Below are 22,133 nucleotides of genomic sequence, written 5' to 3'. Positions count from 1 at the left end.
TTTTTTGTTTTGTTTTTTGTGCGTGAGGAATTTTGCCTACTCAGAAGAAAGTCTCGTTGAGTTCAATGGGATTCACTCCCAGGGAAGTGAGTATAGAAATGCAGCCTAAATGACATTGTTCACAAAGCTGTATGTGTTTCACTGGCTAGTATCCATTCAGTCAACTAGCAATCAGAAGGCTGGATCGCTAGATAGCCACGGTAAGAGTTAAATAAGCATTCAGCTCAATGAATTGTTTTCCCCCAGTTATAAAATCAGACGGCATCAGGATTTCCCTACTCCATTCCTGAATTCTTAAATCCAACAGACTTCAGTACGATTTTCTTCTGCCTAGGTATGGAGCAGAATGACCACAACCTTCAGATGGTCTCATCCAAGACAGTGAGATCACATCCAGCCCCGAATGAGCTTAAACTGTACCTTGTTTTTCACTAAGAAACAGAAGCTAAAGTTCAGTTCATGTAAACTGAAGTAGATTAGCACCTGGATTTCAGTGATATTTCACTTAGGGAAATATCCCCTTGAAAGCCTGGACTCGAATTTCCCAGTAAATACTTTAGGAGTCCAACAATAGTCCCATTGGATGGTTTTTTTTTAAAAAAAGTGTAAAATCAGGTCCTTCCCTTAACTGGATTATGGATTTGTAATTCAGCCATCTGTTTCTATTTAGCAGATATGCATTATATTTAAATCCTTATTTTTTCTACTGAAAAAAATCTAGTCATAGTTCCAGACACGTGTATACGCATTGCTAACTATTTAAGGTGTAGGGAAGTAAATACCATGAAAATGCCAGCTACTATTAGCATTCGGTTTTGTGTGATTAATTCTGCCACATAGGCTTGGACTAAATGTATAATTAAAAACTGCTCCTCCCCACCCAGTTTATTGCATTGCTAGCGTATCCATCTGTATTCAGGGAAATGTATAAAAAAAAAATTTGAAGTCTTAAAATATATATTCACTTATTGCTGCAAGTTTCTCAGTCTTCTAAGATTACCCACCTATACACAAGAAAAAAGATCCTTCATCAGAATATCTCTTTCCAAACAGCCACTAGGACAGGGCACGCTTATGTTATATTACGCTATTATATTTTCTGACAACACTGTCTTTTCCTCTGATGTCCAAAGCGATATAAGAGTGGGAAAGCATATTCTAGAACCCCACACGCTGATAACAATCTGTTGTTGTTGTTTTTTAAAGGCAGGAATTGGGGTGAGATCGTTTCAAACCACACATGGGGTCACCTCAATGTATGAGCCCATTTGTACGGGCCCCTCTTACTTTCTTCTTCAAAAAGAGTAGGGTCCTATCTTGCCAATTCTTGGTCACCTGCATGGCTTTTAGCTACAAGGCGCTCCAAAGATACAACTGATAAGACTTAAAAGCTGCTCGTGTGAGCAAGGATTTCCAGGATTTGGCTCTGGCAGTACAAAGAAGCTGAGAAGAAAGAAAAGGAAATAACAAAACAAAACAAAAAGAAGAAGGGCAGTGGAAAAAGGGATGCTCTTTCGCGCTCTCTTTCAACCCTGGAAATTCAAAGACTTAAAGTTGAATCCGGTCATAAAGTTTATTGCTGAGTAATCACACTCTAGTGAGAAGAGTCTACTTAAATAGGAAAAAAGAATGTTGAAATAAACAGGCAGCTGGGGCCTACCCTGCAATTCCCAGCCAGTAATGTGTGTATGTAGATATATACACGGATATCTATATAAATGGGGTTATTTACTATCGCCTATAAACCTATACGTATTGTCCTTCATAATTCCAAGCACTCCAATGGCACGTAGAATCTCCTGTAAAAGTTACAGTCAGTTTGTTCCTTCATGGGAAGGGATAAAGGAACCAGCGGGAAATGAAGGCACTGGGGTTGTGGGGAATCTACGGTAAGGGTGTAAATTGCGTATAAATACACTCTATGTACACACAGAGAGGGACACACGAGAGAGATGGAGGTACGTAGGGGTAATTATGGAGGAGAGATTAGTCTCAAAGAACCTTAACCACGTAAAAAGTCAGACTTGGAGCGCACCTTCCTTGTCTTTTAGAGACGATAAGTTGGAAAACTTATCTTGGAAAACCTACGACTGCGTCAATTCCACACACATCCCGCTCCGCAAAGACAGGGATGACCAGTCTACAGACATAGCCAGATCTATGTTCCTTTCATTAAAATATTTAAAAAAAAATCGCCTGCGGACTCTCTGCCCCCTCAATAAACAAAATCACTGGGCACGGAAAAGCAAAGGAAGTCATTATCATTTGCCGTAGTCAAAGTAATTAAAGTTAGGCCTCAAAATCCATCTCTGCCAAAGTCGCTTATTGTGGTTTGCCTGGATTTGAAGGATAAAATTTTAAAAAGGAGAGGTTAGATAAAAATGGGGAGGAGGGACAAGGGCCCCCTACCCACTGTAACCTGCGCCTTTCCAAATATTATTTCTTCCCTTCCGAATCTACTGGGCAGCGTTAAGAAGGAGCCAGGCAACGACAGGCGAGCTCTTCACTGTACAAATAAACTTAAGCAACTTGTGCACGAAACTTACCTTAACTTGCAATGAGCCATTTTTTCAGAGAGTATTTGAGAACTTGGGTTAATGGATACTTCTGTACCTAAACCTGACAATTTGAATGGCCAGGAGGCGCACGTAGCCTGCAAAAGAGTCAAATGAAGTCCATCGTCAGTGTGATTATATGTTATGTGGTATATAATGTTGGATGACAACTCCCCAAAACCATAAAACTTACTTTAATGGCACCACGTGACTTTTTATAGCCAGTGAGCCTATCTGTCTGTGCTATGGATGATTTTACGATCTAATTCATAGACAAAACCCTATTCATTTGGCACCCAAATGTCATATAGCCGGAACTGGGGCTTATAAAGTTTACTGTTTTATAACTTTTAAGGGAAGGCATCAATGTAAAGCCGTCTGTAAATGTGCAAAGCTTTAGTTGCGCTTAGAAGCTCGGGAGAGTTAACCATTCAAGCCCTGGTGAGGGTAAGTAACGTTACATTTCCTAGCAAAAAAAAAAGAGTAGCTGTAGCGAAAATAAATAAATAAATGTTATTTCGAAGGGTGGAATTTATCCCCACCCGCTCAACAACAGCCACAAAACCCTTCCCCAATACCTTTTTGTAAGAGTGCAGAATAAGAAGGTGGGTGTATCTGGTTTATTTAAATACGTTTTTCCCCATGTTGGACTGGTGCTCACAGATGCAACACCTTTCTGCCAGGTCTAGCTTTCTTTAACTTATGAGGATGAACCGATGGAGATAGTATAAAGCAAGTTCTGGAGATGATAATGTTGTTGAAGAAAGGGCAGTCTTCTTCTTCTTTTTTTTCCTCCCCAGCCAAGAAAGAGCAGAAGTTTGGGGCATTCCTTCTCCCTCCCACCCCACTTCCAAGACAAGGAGTTGGCTGAGGGTCTGTTATTGTGAGCCCTCCATCCAAATAGTAACTTTACAATTCCAAGGGATCTGGGGCAATCGTGTCTGCATTTACTTTGAATTTGGTTTGGGTCCTTCTCCAACTTTGCTCTAGTTAGAGTGATGAAGCTGAGGGCACCTCCGTTAGGGTAGAAACCAAACTACCCGCAGAAGTAAAAACCAAAACCAAAACCGGGGGGTTCGATGGGGAAGAAAGAAAAGGGGGAAACCCTTACAATAGAAAGTTTATTTTTTCCAGTCAGTTATTAAAAAAAAAAACAGTTTCTTTTCAAAAGCCGATCACATTATTGTTGTTGTTGCTGCTATTATTATTATTATTATTGTTTGCTCAAACAGCCAGACTTTGACTCTATGTGTAACTTTGTTCACCAAAAGAAAGGAAGGAAGCTATAAGAGAGAAGAGGGGGTGGCAAATACGTTACTGAAGCTGCGCTTAATAAAAAAGCCACTTCTAAGACTTCGTGCAAAGAGAGTCATATACAAAGGCACAAGCAAAGGACATACTGTCTGGAATCACAGTTTTCGCCACAGATTCACTATTCACTACACGTTAGGACACGTTCCGTTTTTGTATTTCGTCATATTCACCTCTACAACAGCCATTAATGGACACAGGGAAATAAGATAGGTCGTTTCTGATCGGAAATCTCGGCCACAGCTTGGAGCTATACAGACACTGACACGTTTTGAACACACATGCACAGCAAAGCACAGCGAGTGCAACACACACAGAGAGAGAACATTGGGAGTCAAACAGGACTTGTAGGGGAGCCAGAAGGGAAGGAGTTGAGGGGGAAGCGAACGAGGGAACAGATCGTCCTCCTTTACTTTTGTGTTTGTCTAGGGTGTCTCCCCCCCCCTCGGTCCCCCCTCCCACTTTACAGTTACTTCAAGTAACACCACTCGCTTCATATAAATAAGTTAAAACATCTACATTGCCCCCCCCTTCAAGACAAAAGCCATTCAAGACATAAAATGCACGGGAAGCAGATCTACTCGTACGTAACACGCGCTAGAGAGAGAGAGAGAGGAAGAGAGAGACGCGGGCGGGGGCGGGGTGGGGGGGCTCAATTAAAACAGGCTCAGGATGAAACGATGGGCGAGGGAATCTTCAGCCTCCCAGAGAAGTTGGAGCAAGTCAATGTGGTCTACAGAACGAGGGGCAGAAGGAGAGCAGGAGCGGGAAGAGGCTACTGACATTCCACGCAGGGTCAGCTCAATTATAATACTGCTCAGTTACTCGGGTTTTTTTGTTTTGTTTTCTTCCGGGGAAGGAAGAAGGAGAAGGAGCAGCAGCAGCAGCAGCTTCAGGGCCGGGGGCTTTTCCTCTTAAGGGCGGAAGGCTCCTCCCGCCGCTGCCATGCTCATACTCTTCAGCTTGTTATCCTTTTTCCATTTCATCCGCCTGTTTTGGAACCAGATCTTGATCTGTCTCTCTGAGAGGCAAAGAGCGTGCGCTATTTCAATCCTCCGCCTGCGGGTCAGGTATCTATTGAAGTGAAACTCTTTCTCCAGCTCCAGGGTCTGGTAGCGGGTGTAAGCAGTCCGAGCCCTTTTCCCTTCGGGACCCCCTATGTTGTCTGCAACAAAAAATAGAAAGGGGACGACACGGTTTAGACCTTTGGCAAGAGGAGACGTCCCACCGCCGCCACCCCGGATCCTTCCTCTCCAATCTTCCTCTCCCTGATTTCCTTCTCTGTTTGGTATGGGCGTTAAGTTGGGAGACAATGATCAACAAGTAGCTCCTTCTCCTCTCTCGCTCTCCCCACCCGCATCTATCTCTTCTCCCCTTCCTTCAAATAATATCCCGGGCTCTGAATTTGAGCAGCCTCCCCTTAGCCTCGTCTGAGGAATTTTATTTAATCTGGGGAAGACAGGATGGCAGCTCCCTTCTGCACCCCGACCCTTAATATATTACTACTCGCAAGTAAAAGAAAACAAAACCATTTGGCTTCATGATAACTTACTTCCTCCTGACAGTATGCTTAGGGTCGTGGGGAAGTTGTTACTAGAGTGAGTTTTACACAAACATAAACACCCAAACCAAGCACCCTCTGAAGTTCTGGTCCCACTCCTGATCTGAACACACTTTATCTGGGAGTCAGTGGGAAGAATTTCCAAGTGCACTATGGACTGCAGGACTAAGCCCCCCCCCCATTGCTCCCCTCCAACCTCCTCTCTTAAGTTTTCCCTCGACTTCCTTCCCTCCCAGAAAAAAAATATTTCACCCCACACCCCCTTTCTCTCTCTCTCTCTCTCTCTCTCTCTCTCTCTCTCTCTCTCTCTCTCTCGCTCTCTCTCTCTCTCACACACACACACCACACACACACACATTATTTACTCAACTTCTTTTTTGATATAATTAGTAACGGTGTTTTTCACTGGACGGTCCTCGTCATAAATTACAAGGACTGACACGCACTATTCAAGATCCCTCTCTCTCTCTCTCTCTCTCTCTCACACACACACGCTTTCCCTCTCTCCCCTCCCCCCAAATTTCAATTACACCTCACAGTCCGGGAGACTTAGAAGAGTTATTAAAGAGAGCTTGGCTCACCCTACCCCGATTTCCAAAGTCCCACTTGCATTTTCCAAGAGGGACGGGGTTTTTTTTTTTGGGGGGGGTTCCCTCCGCATAGACCAGAAGATCAGACAAGCAGGCAGAGGAAGACAGAGAGCAAGAGAAAGCACATTTCTTGCCCACCACGTTTCCTCTTTTGCAAACAATCTACCTTCTCTCTCCCTCGACCCACACTCCCCCCCTCCCCACCCCTCTCTCATACATAGATATTGTAATCCGGGCATGCTTTTTACCATGGCTTATGTGCAGTTTTCTCATCCAGGGGTAGATCTGGGGCTGTGGCGGTTGTGGAGCTGTGCTTTGGTCGTTCTGCTGGGGATTCGCCTGCTCGCTGCTGGCCGGGGCGTCCTCCTCGGTGCCGGGCGACGTGCTGAGCCCTTCTCTGCCTAGGTGGTGGGGGTTGTTGCCGGTGCTGCTGGCGCTGCTGCTGGCGCTGGTGCTGCTGCTGCTGCTGCTGGCGCCGCTGCTGGAAGTGGACGAAGTGCTGCTCGAGTTGGCCGTGGAGTTTTTCACGCTGCCGCCGTGATGAGCGTCGCCGCTGACAGGCGAGGTGGCCGCCGCCACGGCAGCGGCGCAGGGCAGAGGGTCAGGCGGAGGCGAGTGAGTGGCCCCCGTGGCCCCCGCCGCCGCCGCCCGGCTGGCGTACCTGGCCTCGGGGGCAGCGCTGGCGGGGTAGCTGCTGCGAGCCCTCTCCGAGGGGCCCCCTGCCCCAAAGTGGCTGGAAGCCGAGCGGCCGACGCTGAGGTCCATGCCATTGTAGCCGTAGCCTCCGCCGCCACCGCCACCGCCGCCGTACCTGCCGGAATGCATGCTGGCGGAGTCCCTGAATTGCTCGCTCACGGCACTGGGATCTCCATAATTATGTAACGGGTAGTCCGGGCCATTTGGATAGCGACCGCAAAATGAGTTTACAAAATAAGAGCTCATTTGTTTTTTTTTGTTGATGATGATTTTTTTGTTGTTGTTGTTGGTTGGGATTTTTTTGTTGCTTTTTTTTTTTTGATCGGGGGGCTTGATTTGTGGCTCTTTGCTTCGTTTTTTGGTGCGTCTATAGCACCCTAGCACAATTTATGATGAATTATGGAAATGACTGGGACATGTACTCGGTTCCCTCCTACGTAGGCACCCAAATATGGGGTACGGCTTCATATCACGTGCTTTTGTTGTCCAGTCGTAAATCCTGCCTGATGACCTCTAGAGGTAAACTCGTGCACTAAATGGGGGAGTTTGGGTGGATGCTGGAAGGGCTGGGGCGCGCGCGCCGGCGCGCGCACCCGGCCGCCAGCTCGCGACTGTCAGTCGGCCTCGTGCGCCACCCTCTGGAGGAAAGCGGGATCTTCACCTCCGCAACACCCCCCCCCCAGCCCCAGCGAGGGGCTTACTCGCAAGTCTGGGGTCGAATCGAGGTTACAGCCCATTATAGCAAAATTATGGCATCTCTCACACAGTTCCATTAGTATGGACCAATTTTTAAGGGCTATCGGCTCCAGATCAGAAAACCAGCAAGAATTCAGAAGCATAGGGGAGAAATAATATATTCAACCTTTCCTTTTCAATAAGATTCCTTTTAATCTTGCACATTCCTTTATTATTTCCTAACATCCCCCATTCTGCTAGAGATTCTTTACAAACAAAAGCTATATAAATAGAGAGAGCCATATATATATATATATATATACAGGGGTTTCTTTTGCGGGAGGAAGGGAAAAGACTAATTATTATTGAAGCCAATTAGAGGAAAGCAATAAACCCCAACATTCTAGCAACAATTACTATGGTGTCCTTTTTTCTCAGGCGCTTGAAAAACCAGGATAAAAGGGGTGGCGGGGGATCGATCGCTGTGCATTTTTAAAGATCAGTGCCGATTTCAAAATTTCCTTCCGCTGAGCTGTTCTCTAAGCCTCTTTTAAACAGCCTGGAACTAAAAGCAAGCAAACCCCAGTATCATTTTATGACACCATGGCATATTCTCTTCCTCCCCCACCCAATTTCACAACAACATATATATATATATAAGGTTGGTGATCTTTTGAGGGGTAGGTTTTCACTATTACACTTTTATTAGTATTCAGAGTCATTGCCCAAAAAGTACACTTTTCATAGTATCGAAAAAGACCTTTGCATTTCCACATATACACAGAGGACGCCAAACACACTTAATCGCATATATAAAGACACATTTTCACTGTCACTGTTATTTAAAGCAAACCGTGCTTGCGCCGGATCCTTCTTCCACACATTCTCAATGAAAGCATAGAATAGTAGCTGCATTTCGACTTTGCTTCCATCACCATCATAATTTACTGTCGTTGTTTAGAAATTTAACCAAATGTGAAGGAGGGAGGTTGGGGAAACAGCCACGATTCAGTATTCTGCCTACTCCTTCAACAGTACTCAGAAATCAAAGTTACCCTCGATAGTCAAGTTGTGTTTGTGAGCGTGCATATACATGTGTGTGTACACACACACACACACACACACACACACACACACACACACTCTCTCTCTCTCTCTCCTCTAATTAGAACTCTACCCATCTCTGCCTGCCTGGAGATACTTCTCCCTTCACTTGTTGTGCTTTTAATTACAGTATTTTGAGCTTTGTGGGGGTTTTTTAAATGCAGGCTTTTGCTAATTGAAACAAAACAGTACGCAAATATGTGGCCATTTTTTAACATCCATAGCGGTTCATCAACACTTCAAGGCTGTACTTAAAAAAAACAACCACAACAGAAAAACGCTTAATCTCATTATTGAAATTTCCCCTTTCCCTCTTTTTCTTTTTGGTGGGGTGGGATCCTAACTAAATATTTCAATCATATGTACAAGGAAACAGGCTTTTCCTAATCTGTACTGTAATATTTCGGTGCCATAAAATCGCCATGGTGGCAACTTTAATCATGGAGTCTTTTTATTTTTTGTTTTGTATTTTTTTAAAAAATCCGAATGAATGGGCTCAGGTCTGAGGTGAAAAGGAGACGAACAATGGCACCAATCTATCCCGAGCTAGCAGCAAAGACATAAATAAGACGCATGTACATCTCTGGCCGTCCTAGAATATGGAGGTTTCCCTCTGAGCAAGCGACCGCCGCCCCCCTCTTTTTTTGTCCCTGGAAGCCATTCCACCAATTTCCAGTCTTTCATATTATCACCGATGCTCCACTTCAAAGTTTGTTTGGTGTGGTTTTGTTTTTTTAAAGAATCTTGATACCATCTGAAGCATATCCTAACCTACACTTTGGAGACCTGACTATGTACATCACTCCCTTCCATGTCCATTTATCCTACCGATCCAGAAATTCACAGTTAATTGCAAATATATATAGATATATATAAATAGGTATATATTTTAATCAAGCCTTTGAAAGTCGTCAGAACCATTACAATACGAATTATATCTATATATATATATATATTCCTGGAGGAACATAAGAGGGGAGGGGTAAAGGGAGATGTAAAGAGCAACTAAAGAGAGGGTATAGTGGCAACTCCACACACACACACACCCGCCTCGTTGTAAGCATTGTTTTACTCCCCTGACTTTTCCTCTGTTTCTTCTCCCGGCTGGGTGGAATTGATGAGTTTGCTTTCTTTTTTCCATTTCATCCTCCTGTTTTGAAACCAGATTTTAATCTGCCGCTCAGTGAGGCAGAGAGCGTTCGCTATCTCAATCCGTCGCCTCCTGGTTAAATATCTGTTATAGTGAAATTCCTTCTCTAACTCTAAGGTCTGGTATCTGGTGTAGGTCTGCCTGCCCCGTCTGCCGTGCGTTCCGTATACTGCACCTATGGAAGGAAAGACAAGATGGTCTCAGTTGGAGAGGCCTTCGTGCTTTCTGTTAACAATGGAGGAAAACTGCTTCGAGCTGCGCTGGTGTGTGTGATTTCCCCCCTCTCTCCCCCACCCCCAGCCCATATCCTTGCATAGGAAGATATAAGGAGATGCGTGGGGAAAGTTCAGTCCCTTCCTCAACGTTTCCCGGGTTAAATTTTCCCAGGGATATCTAAGTTGGTAGCAGAACTTTGGGAAGCCAATGTTCGTATTGACGTCGGGGCTAAAATTCCGCGCTCAACACGCAGAAAATACTCTCATATGGCACGCAAACGGGCACATATGCACACGCTGTGACTGACTCTGTGTGGGGTGTGTAACATTTCTATCTCGCTGTGGCGTCGGCACAAACTCAGGCTGCAATCCTATACCCATCTGCCTGGGAGTAAACCCCATGGAACTCAGCAGGACCTACTTATAAGTGAACATGCCTAAGATCACGCCGATAGGGTACCTGGGCAGGATCCGGACAAAGTTAAGCAGCTCCATTGGTTTTCAGAGGCAAACTCGAGCAGGCGCACGTCCTTAACTCTGCTCGATTTAAAATAAGTGCGACCTGAAAGTGCTTAACTTTGTCTGGACCACGACCTTTCATAATAATTAAAGCAACAGATACCAGTTTCTGAGCTCATTTATTTGCAAGGCCATCGATTTCAGTAAAGCCTACTTTCAAGGAAGTGCTCTTAGGATAACAGCCTAGAAACGAACATAATTACAAAGAAATAAATCCTAGGATGCATTATTAAAGCAACAAGCCCCCGCCCCTGCAGTGTTATATTTACTGCAGTGTGGTACCCCCCAAAAGAAACAAGCTCACAACGGAGAAGGTAAACTTATGTAGGAAAAACCTGAATAAAAATGCGTCGTGGAGTTTTAATTTTGCATGTCTTTTCCAAACTTCCCCTTTAAGATGGACAAAGGATGAAATTCTGATCCATTGAAATCAATGGGAATTTGGCCATTGATCAAGTTTCCTCTCTTCCCACCTCCTCCGCCCCCAGTAGATGATTTGTGTGCGTGCACATATTACTGGAAAACGTGCATTCAGTAGCTAATACATACACAGTAATGGGTGGGTGAAGGGAGGGGGAAGAGAGGATCTGTCTTGCAAATATATTGAGCAGTCAATACAGAGGGCATATTCCTCTGCATCAGTCTTTGGCTCTCAGGGAAGCGGGCTTCTTTTAATCATGATTATTTCGTACTGGTAGCAGCAGTAACCACCAACCAAGCCTACAACGAGCACCAGATCTTAGTACTTTATACCGAACTGGCTCTCAGGTATGACTGTTGGGCATTGCAACCTTTATCTGCTGACTCAGACTTTAGGCGACCTTTCCTTTAAAATAAATAAATAAATAAATAAATAAATGCATACTTTTTCAAAGTAGCCCCCCACCCCCCACCCGACCTCACCCCGCCCAGCAAAGTGTCAGGATAGAGGAGAACCTGGAGAGGAATCTCAGTCTACCCATTTGCTTGCAGGTGACACTGGTCTTCATAGATCCAGCTCACCCCCCTGCAAAAAAAACCCCTCTCATATTCCTCCATCCTCCCCCAAAGCCCTTTATCTCTCTCTCCCCCCCCTCACCTTCACTTTCACCCTCACTCGCCCGCCCACCCCTTGAGTCTTGCTTGCATCCCTGTGACTTACCAGCGCACGAGTTCATCCTTTGCATCCAAGGATAAACAGGACTGCTGTACTTCCGGTCGCTTCCTTCCTCGTTTAGGATTTTGGCCGGCCCGCTCTCGGGCTTGTACTGCTGGTCAGAAGCAAAGCAGGGCAGATAGTCCCCAGGGTGGCTGGCCCTTTGCTTGCCACTGCCGGAGGGCGAGGAGGCGCCGCCCAAGTCCTTGTCTGGATAGAAGCAGGAGGCTCCATAGTCATAGGATGCCCGGTTGCAGGCGATGACCGTGTTGGTGGACTGTTGATAGAAGCAAGGTGAGGAGTAGGTCTTGTCCTGCAGGCTGCCGGCCCCATAAGAGGCTGGGAAGTGCCTCAGAGCCTCGTACCCAGCTGGGTAGATGGGGATCTGCCCGAGGAACGACTCCTGCCCATTAGGCAGGCTCGCCGGGAAAGTGGGATTCACAAAATAGGAACTCATTGACGCTCCCCAGATCCCGGACCGTGATTTGTTGTGTATTAGTACATCTGGCTATAACTATTAGTAGTCATCGAAGTGGTTTGTTTCTGGATGGCCGAGCGCCAAAAGCGACAGCAGCAAATAGCACCAGCTGATGGCTCGGCGACCAATGAGAGAGCGGCGGAGGGCCCTTCTCCCCTGGGACCCGCCGCCACCGAACCAGCAAAGTTACAAACAACACCCCCCAGCCGCCGTATCTCAGCCGCCGCCGGAGCCCGGCAGATGGATGGCAACTTGGAAACAGCGGTTATCGTCCGCTGTGCCAAAAAGCTGGAGGCGGGGGGAAGGCTAGAGAGGAATTGGGTGTGTGTGTGTGTTGTTGTATAGATAAATAAATCAAGGTGATTGTAGACACCCAGAGCACAGCCCCGCTGGCATCTGTAAGCAAAAGAGGCACCTCTGCAAAGTTAGGGTGTCTAGACTGAAGGCGTTATGAAGCAGCACCCAGGAAACTCCCCATTGCCCCCTCTCCATTGATTCTCCCGCCAGGACCCCTCAGCCTCCCCCCCTCCCCGGAAGATGAAAGCAAGGCAGCCGGTTGGTTGATTTATGTGGTATCTAAGAATTTTAAAAATATAATAAGAAAATGTCAAACAAGTTCGAAAACGGGAACTTCTGCTCATTGATCGGATTAAAAAGAGACCACCTCAATTAAAAGCTTCAATTATTTTCACATATTCCTAGTCCGGGGTGGGGCGGGGAGAATAAGCTTAGTCATACAAGGCTTCCCAAAATGTTTCGATTCAGGTAATAATAATAATAATAATTAATAATATCGAATACCGCTTAGTCTAGTTTTATTTGGTTAGTAAGAAAACACGCGCACGCAGATACGTCTCTCTGCAATGATTCTTCTTCTTGGAGCCTGTGGGTGGCTGAGGAAAATAATCTCGTCTGTTAAGCTTGACCCAGACAATTTTAATAGTAATTCGGAAAGCAGGAAAGAAGTGAGGATGTCTCGACGTGGTTGTTATTGTGTGTTGGCAGTGGGTGGTGTGTTTTTTTTTGTTATTGTTTTTGGCAAAGGAATCCTCTCGAAAGTAGCTGAGGATAAGACATCAGAAGCTTTGAAAAGGCTGAATCATTCCGGCAAGGACAGGCTTGTTTTTCTTGTTGACATTTTTTAACTCGTCAAGGAATATATCTGCAGCTTTAGTCCTTGTTTTCGTCTCAGTCTGGCAGGCAGAGGGGAAACCCGTCATGGCGAACTTTGCACAAATACCCTTTATAGCCAGTACTTTGGGTGGGTGGGGGGCTGCCCCTTTTCATCTTTATATTTAACCTGGCTTTTGTGGACTCCCCCAGACATCACCTAGCAAGCACCACACTGTAATCCCTCCCCCACAATGTGGTGGAAATTTTAGGGTGATGAAAAGAAGGCGGTATGCCTAGGCCTAAGGTAGCAGAGGTACTAATGCTAACATCTGATAGATCCACGCTTTTAATACATTTGATTCATTTCTAAGCAGGTTTACTCAGAAGTAAGTCCCCCCCCCCTGAGCCCATTAGGACTTTGGTCCCAAGTAAAGTGTCTTTAGGGCAGAGGCCCACAAAATGTTTTCTGTGCCAATTGCCTGGGTAGCGATTTACACTTCCCTCCACAAGACTCGAGTTTTTGAATGGGCGCTTTAAAAACTATCCCTCAATTGGCTTGAAAGCCGTGAGCTTTGTCCCAGTTGCAATCTGGTTTGTTTCATTTCCGGAGTCCCATTACGGGATCTATAAAACAGCAGTAAGTTAAAACGTCTCCCCACCGTGTGCATTGTTTGCGCCCCTCATCGGGGTTTCACAGGCAACTCTCGATTACCTCCAATAATGGCGAGTGCTTTCAAAGGACTTCCCCAATCTTTCCGCTAAAAGGTTACCTATAAATGCAATCGATAGTATAGGTGGGAGAGCTCAGAAGCAGAGGAACAGGAAGCTAACCATTCGCCGACAACAACAAAAAATGAGTAAATCACGTTTCAAACATTTTTACAGTGCAGCTATATAACGTCAGGATGCACAAGGCACTTGAAAGTGGGAAACTCCATACGGTTGAAGGACAGGTAAAACATTTCTTCATTCTCTATTAATATTTTCAGGAAGTTGTGCTGGGGTTCCCCACCCCATCAGACTTAATGAACCAAAATGCCACTCTCAAATTATCCTGCAAAGACCAGCAGCCAGGAAAAATACAAACTGTAGGGAAGTGTCTGTAAATTCAGCGCAATATAACGAAGGCATCTCCCTCATTTTTCTTTTACTCACCAAGAACCAAATAAAGCAGAATTAAAAGTACGAAACTGCATGCAACGCTCACCAGGTCTCTTAACGAGGTTATTTAGCAAGATGCAATGTAATAATAATAATAATAATGTTATGGTTGCATTCCAATGTACAAATATATCAAGGTCTGCCAGTAGAAAAAGTCGCCCCTCCCCAGCTAGAGGTTCCGAGACCCACATCTGCTAAGCAGAAGCCTTGCCATAGACTGCAGCTTCTCAAATGAACCCAGACAAGCTCCCGGAGACACATTCCTGACCGAAGCAAGGTAAACAGCTGGAGTGGCCCCGTTTAAAAGAAAACATGCAAAACTCCAAAACTTTTTTTTTAAAAAAAATATATATAGCAGTACCCATCGATTTAAAATGTGTGACTACCCGTTTAACAGTGCGAGGTTTCCCCCCATCCACCCCCTTTGCTCTCGGGCTTTCATTCAATCGAAGCCATAAGTCAAACAAAGTTAGAATACAGGTGCGGGGGGGCAGTTACCCTCTTAAGCTTAAAAGCTCCGTTTCCCTAAGGTATAAATCCACTTGCAAATCCTTCTTAGGTTCAGAGGTGTAACAGAAAGCAACATTTAGCTAACAGCCGCTAATCCAAGCAGTTCTCGCAATCCCAGCTATTGTTTAGACTGGACGTGTTAGTAGCCCTTCCTGGTCCTTCCAGTTCACCACGCCAAAACATTCAGTTCAACAACAATATCTTTCTGGGGTGTCCCCTTCAAATCCCGTCTGCCACGTAATTTTTTTTAAGCTCTCGCGGAAAAAGAATCCTTAAAGCGATACGGCTTGAGGTGGGCAACTGAAGGCCGATTTTTACAAATAGAGTTTTCCAATGGAGAACCACCCGCTACGTTCTGCGGGTGTGTGTGTGTTTGTGTGTGTGTGATACTGGCGGTTGCCCCAGCTCACTCTGCGTCCAGTGCCACCTTCAACCACACAGTGGCAGCACTGAGTACACTCCACTTGGCGATAAATAATCCGACATTCACTGCGGTTGCAGTCAGCCAGATACTGCAATGCAATGCACACGTAATTCTTTATCAGCTCGGAGAAGTGGGGGGGGGGACACCCATCGTTCTGAACACATAAGATAATTGCTTCTCATCTTTAACAACTGAAATGAATATTTGAAGATATGCAATCCGAAATATTTTCCTCCCAGAAAACCATTTTAAGGAGACGACACAAAATGGGCGCATCACACAAAATTACGTACCCTTACGAAAATATTGCTTCACCACATCCTTCCACCTATACCAATTTTGAGGATAATTTTCTATTATTTCATTAACCTGTTTTTCTCTCACATCCACACAAACACTCCCCCGTCTCCACCAAACAAAAAGCCGCATTTTGTGATTCTGAAGTAAGCTTCCTTATTGCATTTAATCCTTAGTTATCATTAAGGAACAAGCTGCATTTCGGGACTTTAAAAAGCTCCTAATGTTATCCAGGCGCCATACGATATACGTGACTACCATGCTATTGTACGTACATCTTCATCTGAAGATGGAGCAATCCAGTGCATGCATAATCTATCCTCTGACGTTACCGGAATTAATTTCCACCTAACATCTAAAATGAAGCGATAAGTTCCTAAACTCTCTATTTACATTGACAGATCTCATAGCAACAACAACCGCGCATTAAACACACAAAAAGTCAAAACGCACCCGCTTTGCTAAAATACACATTTTAGAAGCATTCCAGCTCTGCCTTACTATCAACGCAACATTTAATGAGACGGTTTCTAAAATCTCCCGTGGCTTCAAAAAAATACAGGTTATTCTTAAGCAAATGTAGCTGCAGCCGGTGCTAAAATAGCATATCTACAGGCTCACTAGCAGTTCTGGTCTGTTTTGATTGCACCCGGCACAATCCAGAAAGCTTAGAGAGAGTCAATTGGCACCATCGCACCTTTGGCGGATCAACATTCTATGTCTAATCTGTATCAGAGAAGGATGCTGATTTTCCAGGTTTGTCTAGTCTAATGTTATAACAGAGGTTGCTCGCTCATGCTGGTAGTTCTCTGAATTTCTCACCTTTTTAGGTTCTGGCTTGCAGGAGCCCCTGCTACTTTGACAGCTGTCGCTTTGGCTGCACCGGAGACGAATCGCCCTCCTTTTGGTGCCAGAAGAAGCAGGAAATTAGCCAGGTTGCGAGTTGAAAATCTGCCACTCCAGCGCTTTGAATCCAATATGCCACACCTTCCGGCGGAGGAACTGGAAATTGCCATCCAAGACCTGCGTTCTAGGCGACTGCCTGCTCTGAACCTCCATCCACCCGGCTCCCTATTGACTTACAAAGGACAAATGAAAATCGGGGGTGGTGGAGGGGGGGGGGGACCTGAAAAGCCAGAGAGATCCGAAGCAGGACAGAGCTGAGCAAAAGAATGCAGCTCTATTCTCGCCAGGGAAATTATAAAAAAGTTCATGTTCACGGTTGCCATCCACATGACCATCGGCAACCAATGGAGGAACGGAACCACTCATAAAGTTGTATTGCAAAGTTGTAAATTTTCATAAACAACAACGGATTTATGGCTCTTTCCTCCTCACTAAGAAAGAGGCAGGACTTAGAGAGGCGCCATTTTACCAGAGAGGCAAGCTCTAGATTTTTTAAAGGACCCACAGTCTGGACAATTTTTGAATTGTATTTTATAATAGGGGGAATATTAAAACTGTGCCACACGCTTTTAACAGAGCAGCAGGAAATCTGCCCTTATTCATTCACCACTCTTATTTATCTTTCCATATATATATATATGAGAGATAGCACTCAGTTTTGCTTTAAATGAATAAAAAGGGGGCGGGGAGAAAAATTGCTCGTAGGAGAAATATTTTGGGAATATGCTATGGAAATAGGTTCTATACGTGTTATATCTTTGCTAATGGCATTGTCCTTAATTCCGTGTTCCGGGGGCTACCGTGCACCCTCCAGACGGCGCCTTAAAGCGCCTTATAGTCATTTCATTCCAGAAATTTCAGTGACTTCCTCTCCAAAGTGCGGACTATACCAGCTTATATATACCTCGCGAGATGCGTTTGAAAAACAAATCATGAATTAGTTAATTAGGACCTACTTCGAAATCAGATGTATGTTTTCCAACGAACCAGTAGACTCATCTTAAGCAAAATCTCTCTTTTATATCCCCATTATACTATGGGGAAGGAACTCTGATTGGAATCCACGAGATTTCCGCCCAAGTAATATTTGGGTTGCTTGCTGGGTGGCTAGCAGCCTGCTCGCTCATTCTCATATATAAAGTAGATCACTGTGAGAGAGCAGATCTTAGTGATTATATTAACATTCATTTCCAAGTACCAGGTTGAGAGAGTTATCGTTAGTTGCTTTGGGTTGTTTTGTATATACTCGGGACTTTCGCATTTGGATGCGGGTCTGCATGTGTGCCTAGACGTGTAGATAAATGTTTATATAGATATGTAACTTTTAATAATAAAAAAGAGAGGATATTTTGTCAACAAGCATTTTTTATTTCTGTGTAACATAAAACACATCGAACGTGGGCGATACACGACAGCACCTCCGAAGAGTATTCACGCAGACGCACACACACACGCACTTCCCGCCCCCTTCAATTTTAACACGAGATACCTCAATGTTCACAGTGGAAAAACACATTGTAACGTACATTTTATGAATAAAGTTTAGCCAAAACTTTCAAGGCAGAATTTATTTATACACAGTTGCCAACGTTGCTTCATGCTACAAAGTTTGCCTAACCAAGTACAGGCTTCCCAGCAGATGACATGGTATATTTATCAATGAGGTCCAAGAAAATCAGAAATGGCTCAAGCCTCCCTCGACCCAATATACAATATTCGTTCTTTGTTATGAAAATCAACGCTGCTTCCGACTTAACACATTCTGGCAATAGGGAGCAGAGAATAAGGTGGCTGAGAACAGGTATATGTGGCCGGTGCTTAAATTCACATCTTTTTTTTTTCAATTTGTTGCTTTGTGTGTTTTTCAGTTGCATCAAGCAGAATGGTAGAAAACTCAAAAGGGAACACTAAATCGGCCTTGAGCAGAGCCGCACAAAAAGGACGCGACGAAAGCGCTTTGTACAAATCCATTGCGATGGTTTAACCTCCATCAAATTCGGCCTAGCGAAGACTTGTGTGACGAAAGCTTACATTGCAGCATATTGTTTCCACTTAATAACAGCCTTAGAATAAATATATTATTATTATTATTTAAAAACTTTAAATTATACTCAACAATACCAGGCATCAAATCCTGTGGCGGACTTGGGAAGGCCTCCCTTTTCAATTGTTTTCCCTTTTATACCTTATGCGCTACGCTTCAGGTCCTGCAAGGAAGTCCGCTTTTAAGTATTGTCATCTTTCCTTTTTGCATTAATAAAATACAGCATAATTTTGAAGATAGGTAGGCGGAGCTAGATAATAGGTAGTTTGGAAAATAGGTAGTACAAATCACTGCAGCTGTGTGTAGTGGTTTAGTCATTGTTTTCTCCCGCGTGGAATTCGAAATTCCCCACCCACCCCCCAAATCCTTCTTCAGCTTATTTTAAACAAAGAAACAACAACAAAAAATTTCAGTAACTGGAAGTACATCGATCCTCAGCGTAAATTAGGTAGTTTGAGTGTGAGCCTAATGCACTTATCCCTTAGCGATTGATTGGGACCAGTACAGTCAGGTAGTTTATTTGGAAGTTAAACTATATGCGGCTCCCCAGCGTTTTTGCCCCTTTTTCTTTTTCTTATTATGTGCAAGTTACGACACCCCCCCTCCCCTCACAGATATCAGGGCGGGGAGAAAAATCTATCCGTCTATCATGTAACAAAAAATAATAATACAACAGGTCTGGACATTCACAGCCAAACTGGTCCGGGTGTTCAAGTGGTAATTTTACTCTTAGTTTACACAGAGCTGTGTCTCGGATGCTCTGGGAATGCGGAAGGGCCAGTCGAGGTGAACTCACCTCTCCCCCCATCCCTTATAATTGGAATTGGTGATTGCAAGGGTCTCCTTTTTAAATAGATTTTAATTATTATTTGAAGAGAGCGTTTACAATGTCACGTGCATACAGAAGACGAGCGCTGGGCTCCGGCGAGCGAGAGCCCGGGAGGGGGGGGGAGTTGTCCGTTCATTCCGCTTCCTCTTCCTCTTCCTCCTCCTCCTCCTCTACTTTCTCCACAGAGGCAGTAGCTGATGTGCTGTCGTTGGCCGCCGGGGCGCCGCTGCCGCTGCCGCCGCCGCCGCCGCCTCCAGCTTCTTCTTTATGTTCCTTCTTCCATTTCATGCGCCGGTTTTGAAACCAAATCTTGATCTGCCTCTCGGTCAGGCACAGGGCGTGGGCGATCTCTATCCGCCGCCGCCGGGTCAGGTAGCGGTTGAAATGGAATTCTTTCTCCAACTCCAGAGTTTGGTAACGGGTATAGGTCTGACGCCCTCTCTTCCTATCCGGACCTGAAGAGAGGATTTGGGGAGGCCGGGGAAGAACCACCGAAGTTAGAGAACCAGGAAATAGTTTTACAACACTGGCAAACAAATGAAAAACAAATCCCTTCTATTTCCTATTCTCTCTCTCTCTCTCTCTCTCTCACACACACACACACACGAATCCCCCCCCATAAATAAATGTATATATATTTCGGAACAGGACAGCAGCACTTCAATCTTGCTCATGCCTACTCAGAAGTAAGCTCCATTGAGTCCAGCAAGGCGTAACTTCCTGGCCAGTGGGTAGAAGCTGTCCGTCCAATTCTGAGACACGTCTACTCGGAAGCAAATCCCACCGACTTCCTGCACAGTATATTAAAAACTGAAGGCTTAGCTTTCCCTCAAGTGCCCGGGGCAAAGGCGACAAACCGGGTGGGTGGAGGAATTCGGGTTTTAACCAGGTAGTTTAAATAAATAAAACCAGGCGGGGGGAAAAGAGGGCGATTGACTGAAAGCAAACTCTCTCCGGTTTGCCCGCCACATTCCAGACTCTGGCGGAAGTCAAAGCGGTGTCTGGAACTCAGGGCTCGCTTTTACTCCCAGTTAAAAGAGCAGGTCTTCCTGTCCTCGCACAAAATTAACTGCAGGTTCGGGTTTGCATCGCTCCAATAACCCATTTCTTTATTGACATGCCTACCACTGACCGTCTATATTTCTTGCGGAGGGTGGGTCAGATTAATAATAGGGAATCAAACGTTCTCGCTCACTCCAAGAGAAAGCTCCATTTTCCCCCCATATATATATATTTTTCTCTCTCTCTCTCTGATACGTCCCCCACCCCAGTCCTTACCCCCGGCTCTTCTCTCACTCAGCATTACTCCCCCCCCTCCTTCGCCAGTGCGGGCGAGGAGAAGCGAGGCTCTCCCCCTACCAGTCTCGGGGCACCTTCGCCATCACCCTTCCCATATTTCCCTAGGGCCCCGACCAAAAATTCAACCCAACGCTCCCATTCCATATCAGGGGAGGGAAAGAGAAAGAGGGAGAGAGAGTTAAATAAATTTACGAGGCTAGAACCCATTAATTGGGCAATAAAAAGTTTTATGAGACTCATTTACATACAATGCCACGGGCTTTCTGCGCAATGGCGCCGCTTGCTCTAATTAAAAGCAGGCAGGCAGGGCAGGCGCGCGCGCGCTCCTTGCGTGGAAGTTGCCCCCGCACCCGCGTGGAAGTTGCCATTCGCCTGCTTGGCGGCGCTTTCAATCCAACGCCCCCCCCCCCCAGCCCGGCCTTCCCCGCCCGCATCTCGGTTTTGTCCCCCACCCCCCTTCCTTCCTTCCTTCCTCCCCCATACCTGAAGATCTCATCCAGGGGTATATCCGGAAATTACTCTCCGCCTGGCTGTGCAGGTTGCTGTCCTCCGCTTTGTCACAGCTGGCTTTGGTTAAGTCATTGCAAAGGACGGGAATGTTCTGATCAAAAGAGGAGCAATGCAGGTTGTAGGCATCGGAGCCCAGGCTGTATCCGGAAGAGAACGGGCTTTGATATATGGTGCTGTTCACGTTGTACAAGGCAGGCATGGAGGAGGTGAACGCGCTAGCGCCTGGTCCATAGCCGCTTCTCTGCGAGTTGGTAGCAAAGGAGCAAGACGTGGGCTCCGCATTTTGGAAGAGAGAAGCAGCCCCCGTCGTATATTTGCTAAAAAGAGCGTTCACATAATACGAAGAACTCATAATTTTGACCGGTGATTTGTGGTCCGGTAGGCTTCCGTGTCGGTTTTACGAGGTAGCGTGATATATGATAACATTACACCCCCAGATTTACACCAAACCCCATTTTCTTTTGGACTGAGCTGCCTCCACCACGTGACCAGTCATATGACCCCATCCTCCAATCTCCTCCTGCATCACAGGTGGTATAGATCAGGGTGGCTCACAAGGTCCTATGATGGAAGGAGAAGAGGATCGAGCCGACGCCTGGCCGATTCGAAGGCGAGGGGGAGACTTGGCCGCTCGGGCAGCTCCAACGGGGCCCGGGTTCCCGGAGAGGCTCCGGAGAGAGCCGAGGGAGCGCCGAGATCAGCCCCGAGGCAGAGGGAGCTAGAAGAAGAAACGTCAACCCAGTGTTTTGAAATACACATTTTCCTCTTTGCATCTTTATTCTCTCTGCCCCTTTTCTCCTCGTCTTTTCTTTTTTTAAGGGGAGGAAAAGGCATTTCTGTTTTGCTCCTGCATATAGCCCACTCCTCAGTCATATTTCCTGCAGAGCTGGAAATAAACCACAAACACAACTCTGAGTTTCCATGTATGTTTCCTGTTTGTTTTTCTTGTTTCTTATCTCTCTCCGCCTTTCAGCTCTTCCATATTCCGAAAGGGGAGGGGTAGAACTGCGGGAGGGAAAGCACATTAAAAAAAAAAAATACAAAGGCAAGG

At 45.6% G+C, this 22,133-nt stretch overlaps 4 protein-coding genes and 1 long non-coding RNA gene across 5 annotated transcripts in view; 1 reads left to right on the top strand and 4 right to left on the bottom strand.

Annotated features, from left to right (window-relative positions):
• HOXA3 (homeobox A3) overlaps positions 1 to 16,441 on the bottom strand; it is a 52,159-nt gene extending 35,718 nt beyond the window's left edge. The window contains exon 1 of the mRNA XM_082193510.1: positions 16,317 to 16,441. The gene's annotated coding sequence lies outside the window, so the exon portion shown is untranslated. The remainder of the gene's footprint in view (positions 1 to 16,316) is intronic.
• LOC309515590 lies at positions 2,547 to 16,462 on the top strand. Its single transcript, XR_014212537.1, has 3 exons — positions 2,547 to 4,661; positions 13,988 to 14,055; positions 16,325 to 16,462. It is a non-coding gene; the product is annotated as an uncharacterized lncRNA (long non-coding RNA).
• HOXA5 (homeobox A5) lies at positions 3,663 to 7,225 on the bottom strand. The gene is made up of 2 exons (XM_082193540.1): positions 6,266 to 7,225; positions 3,663 to 5,031 (listed from the first exon to the last, which is right to left on the bottom strand). Exons 1-2 carry the CDS (start codon positions 6,957 to 6,959, stop codon positions 4,781 to 4,783), a joined length of 945 nt encoding a protein of 314 aa, XP_082049666.1. The 5' UTR covers positions 6,960 to 7,225; the 3' UTR covers positions 3,663 to 4,780.
• HOXA6 (homeobox A6) lies at positions 8,070 to 17,597 on the bottom strand. The gene is given in 4 exon segments (XM_082193556.1): positions 8,070 to 9,817; positions 11,518 to 11,788; positions 16,317 to 16,319; positions 16,322 to 17,597. Coding segments are annotated over 4 exon segments (720 nt in total). The 5' UTR covers positions 16,511 to 17,597; the 3' UTR covers positions 8,070 to 9,560.
• Positions 17,598 to 17,747: 150 nt separating this feature from the next.
• On the bottom strand, positions 17,748 to 21,660 carry HOXA7 (homeobox A7). The gene is made up of 2 exons (XM_082193557.1): positions 21,056 to 21,660; positions 17,748 to 19,728 (listed from the first exon to the last, which is right to left on the bottom strand). The coding sequence occupies exons 1-2, from the start codon at positions 21,432 to 21,434 to the stop codon at positions 19,406 to 19,408; spliced, it is 702 nt and encodes a 233-aa protein (XP_082049683.1). The 5' UTR covers positions 21,435 to 21,660; the 3' UTR covers positions 17,748 to 19,405.
• Positions 21,661 to 22,133: the final 473 nt, after the last annotated feature.

This window comes from Podarcis vaucheri (assembly GCF_965113315.1).
Source record: "Podarcis vaucheri genome assembly, chromosome: 12".
Lineage (NCBI taxonomy): Eukaryota > Metazoa > Chordata > Lepidosauria > Squamata > Lacertidae > Podarcis > Podarcis vaucheri.
This window is presented reverse-complemented; position numbering and strand designations above follow the sequence as displayed.

Coding starts and splice junctions, on each gene's coding strand:
- HOXA5 (XM_082193540.1), bottom strand. CDS start 6,959: ATGAGCTCTTATTTTGTAAACTCATTTTGCGGTCGCTATCCAAATGGC. Junction 5,032..6,265: donor AAAACTGCACATAAGCCATG/GTAAAAAGCATG, acceptor TTTTTGTTGCAG/ACAACATAGGGGGTCCCGAA.
- HOXA7 (XM_082193557.1), bottom strand. CDS start 21,434: ATGAGTTCTTCGTATTATGTGAACGCTCTTTTTAGCAAATATACGACG. Junction 19,729..21,055: donor CCCCTGGATGAGATCTTCAG/GTATGGGGGAGG, acceptor TCCTCTCTTCAG/GTCCGGATAGGAAGAGAGGG.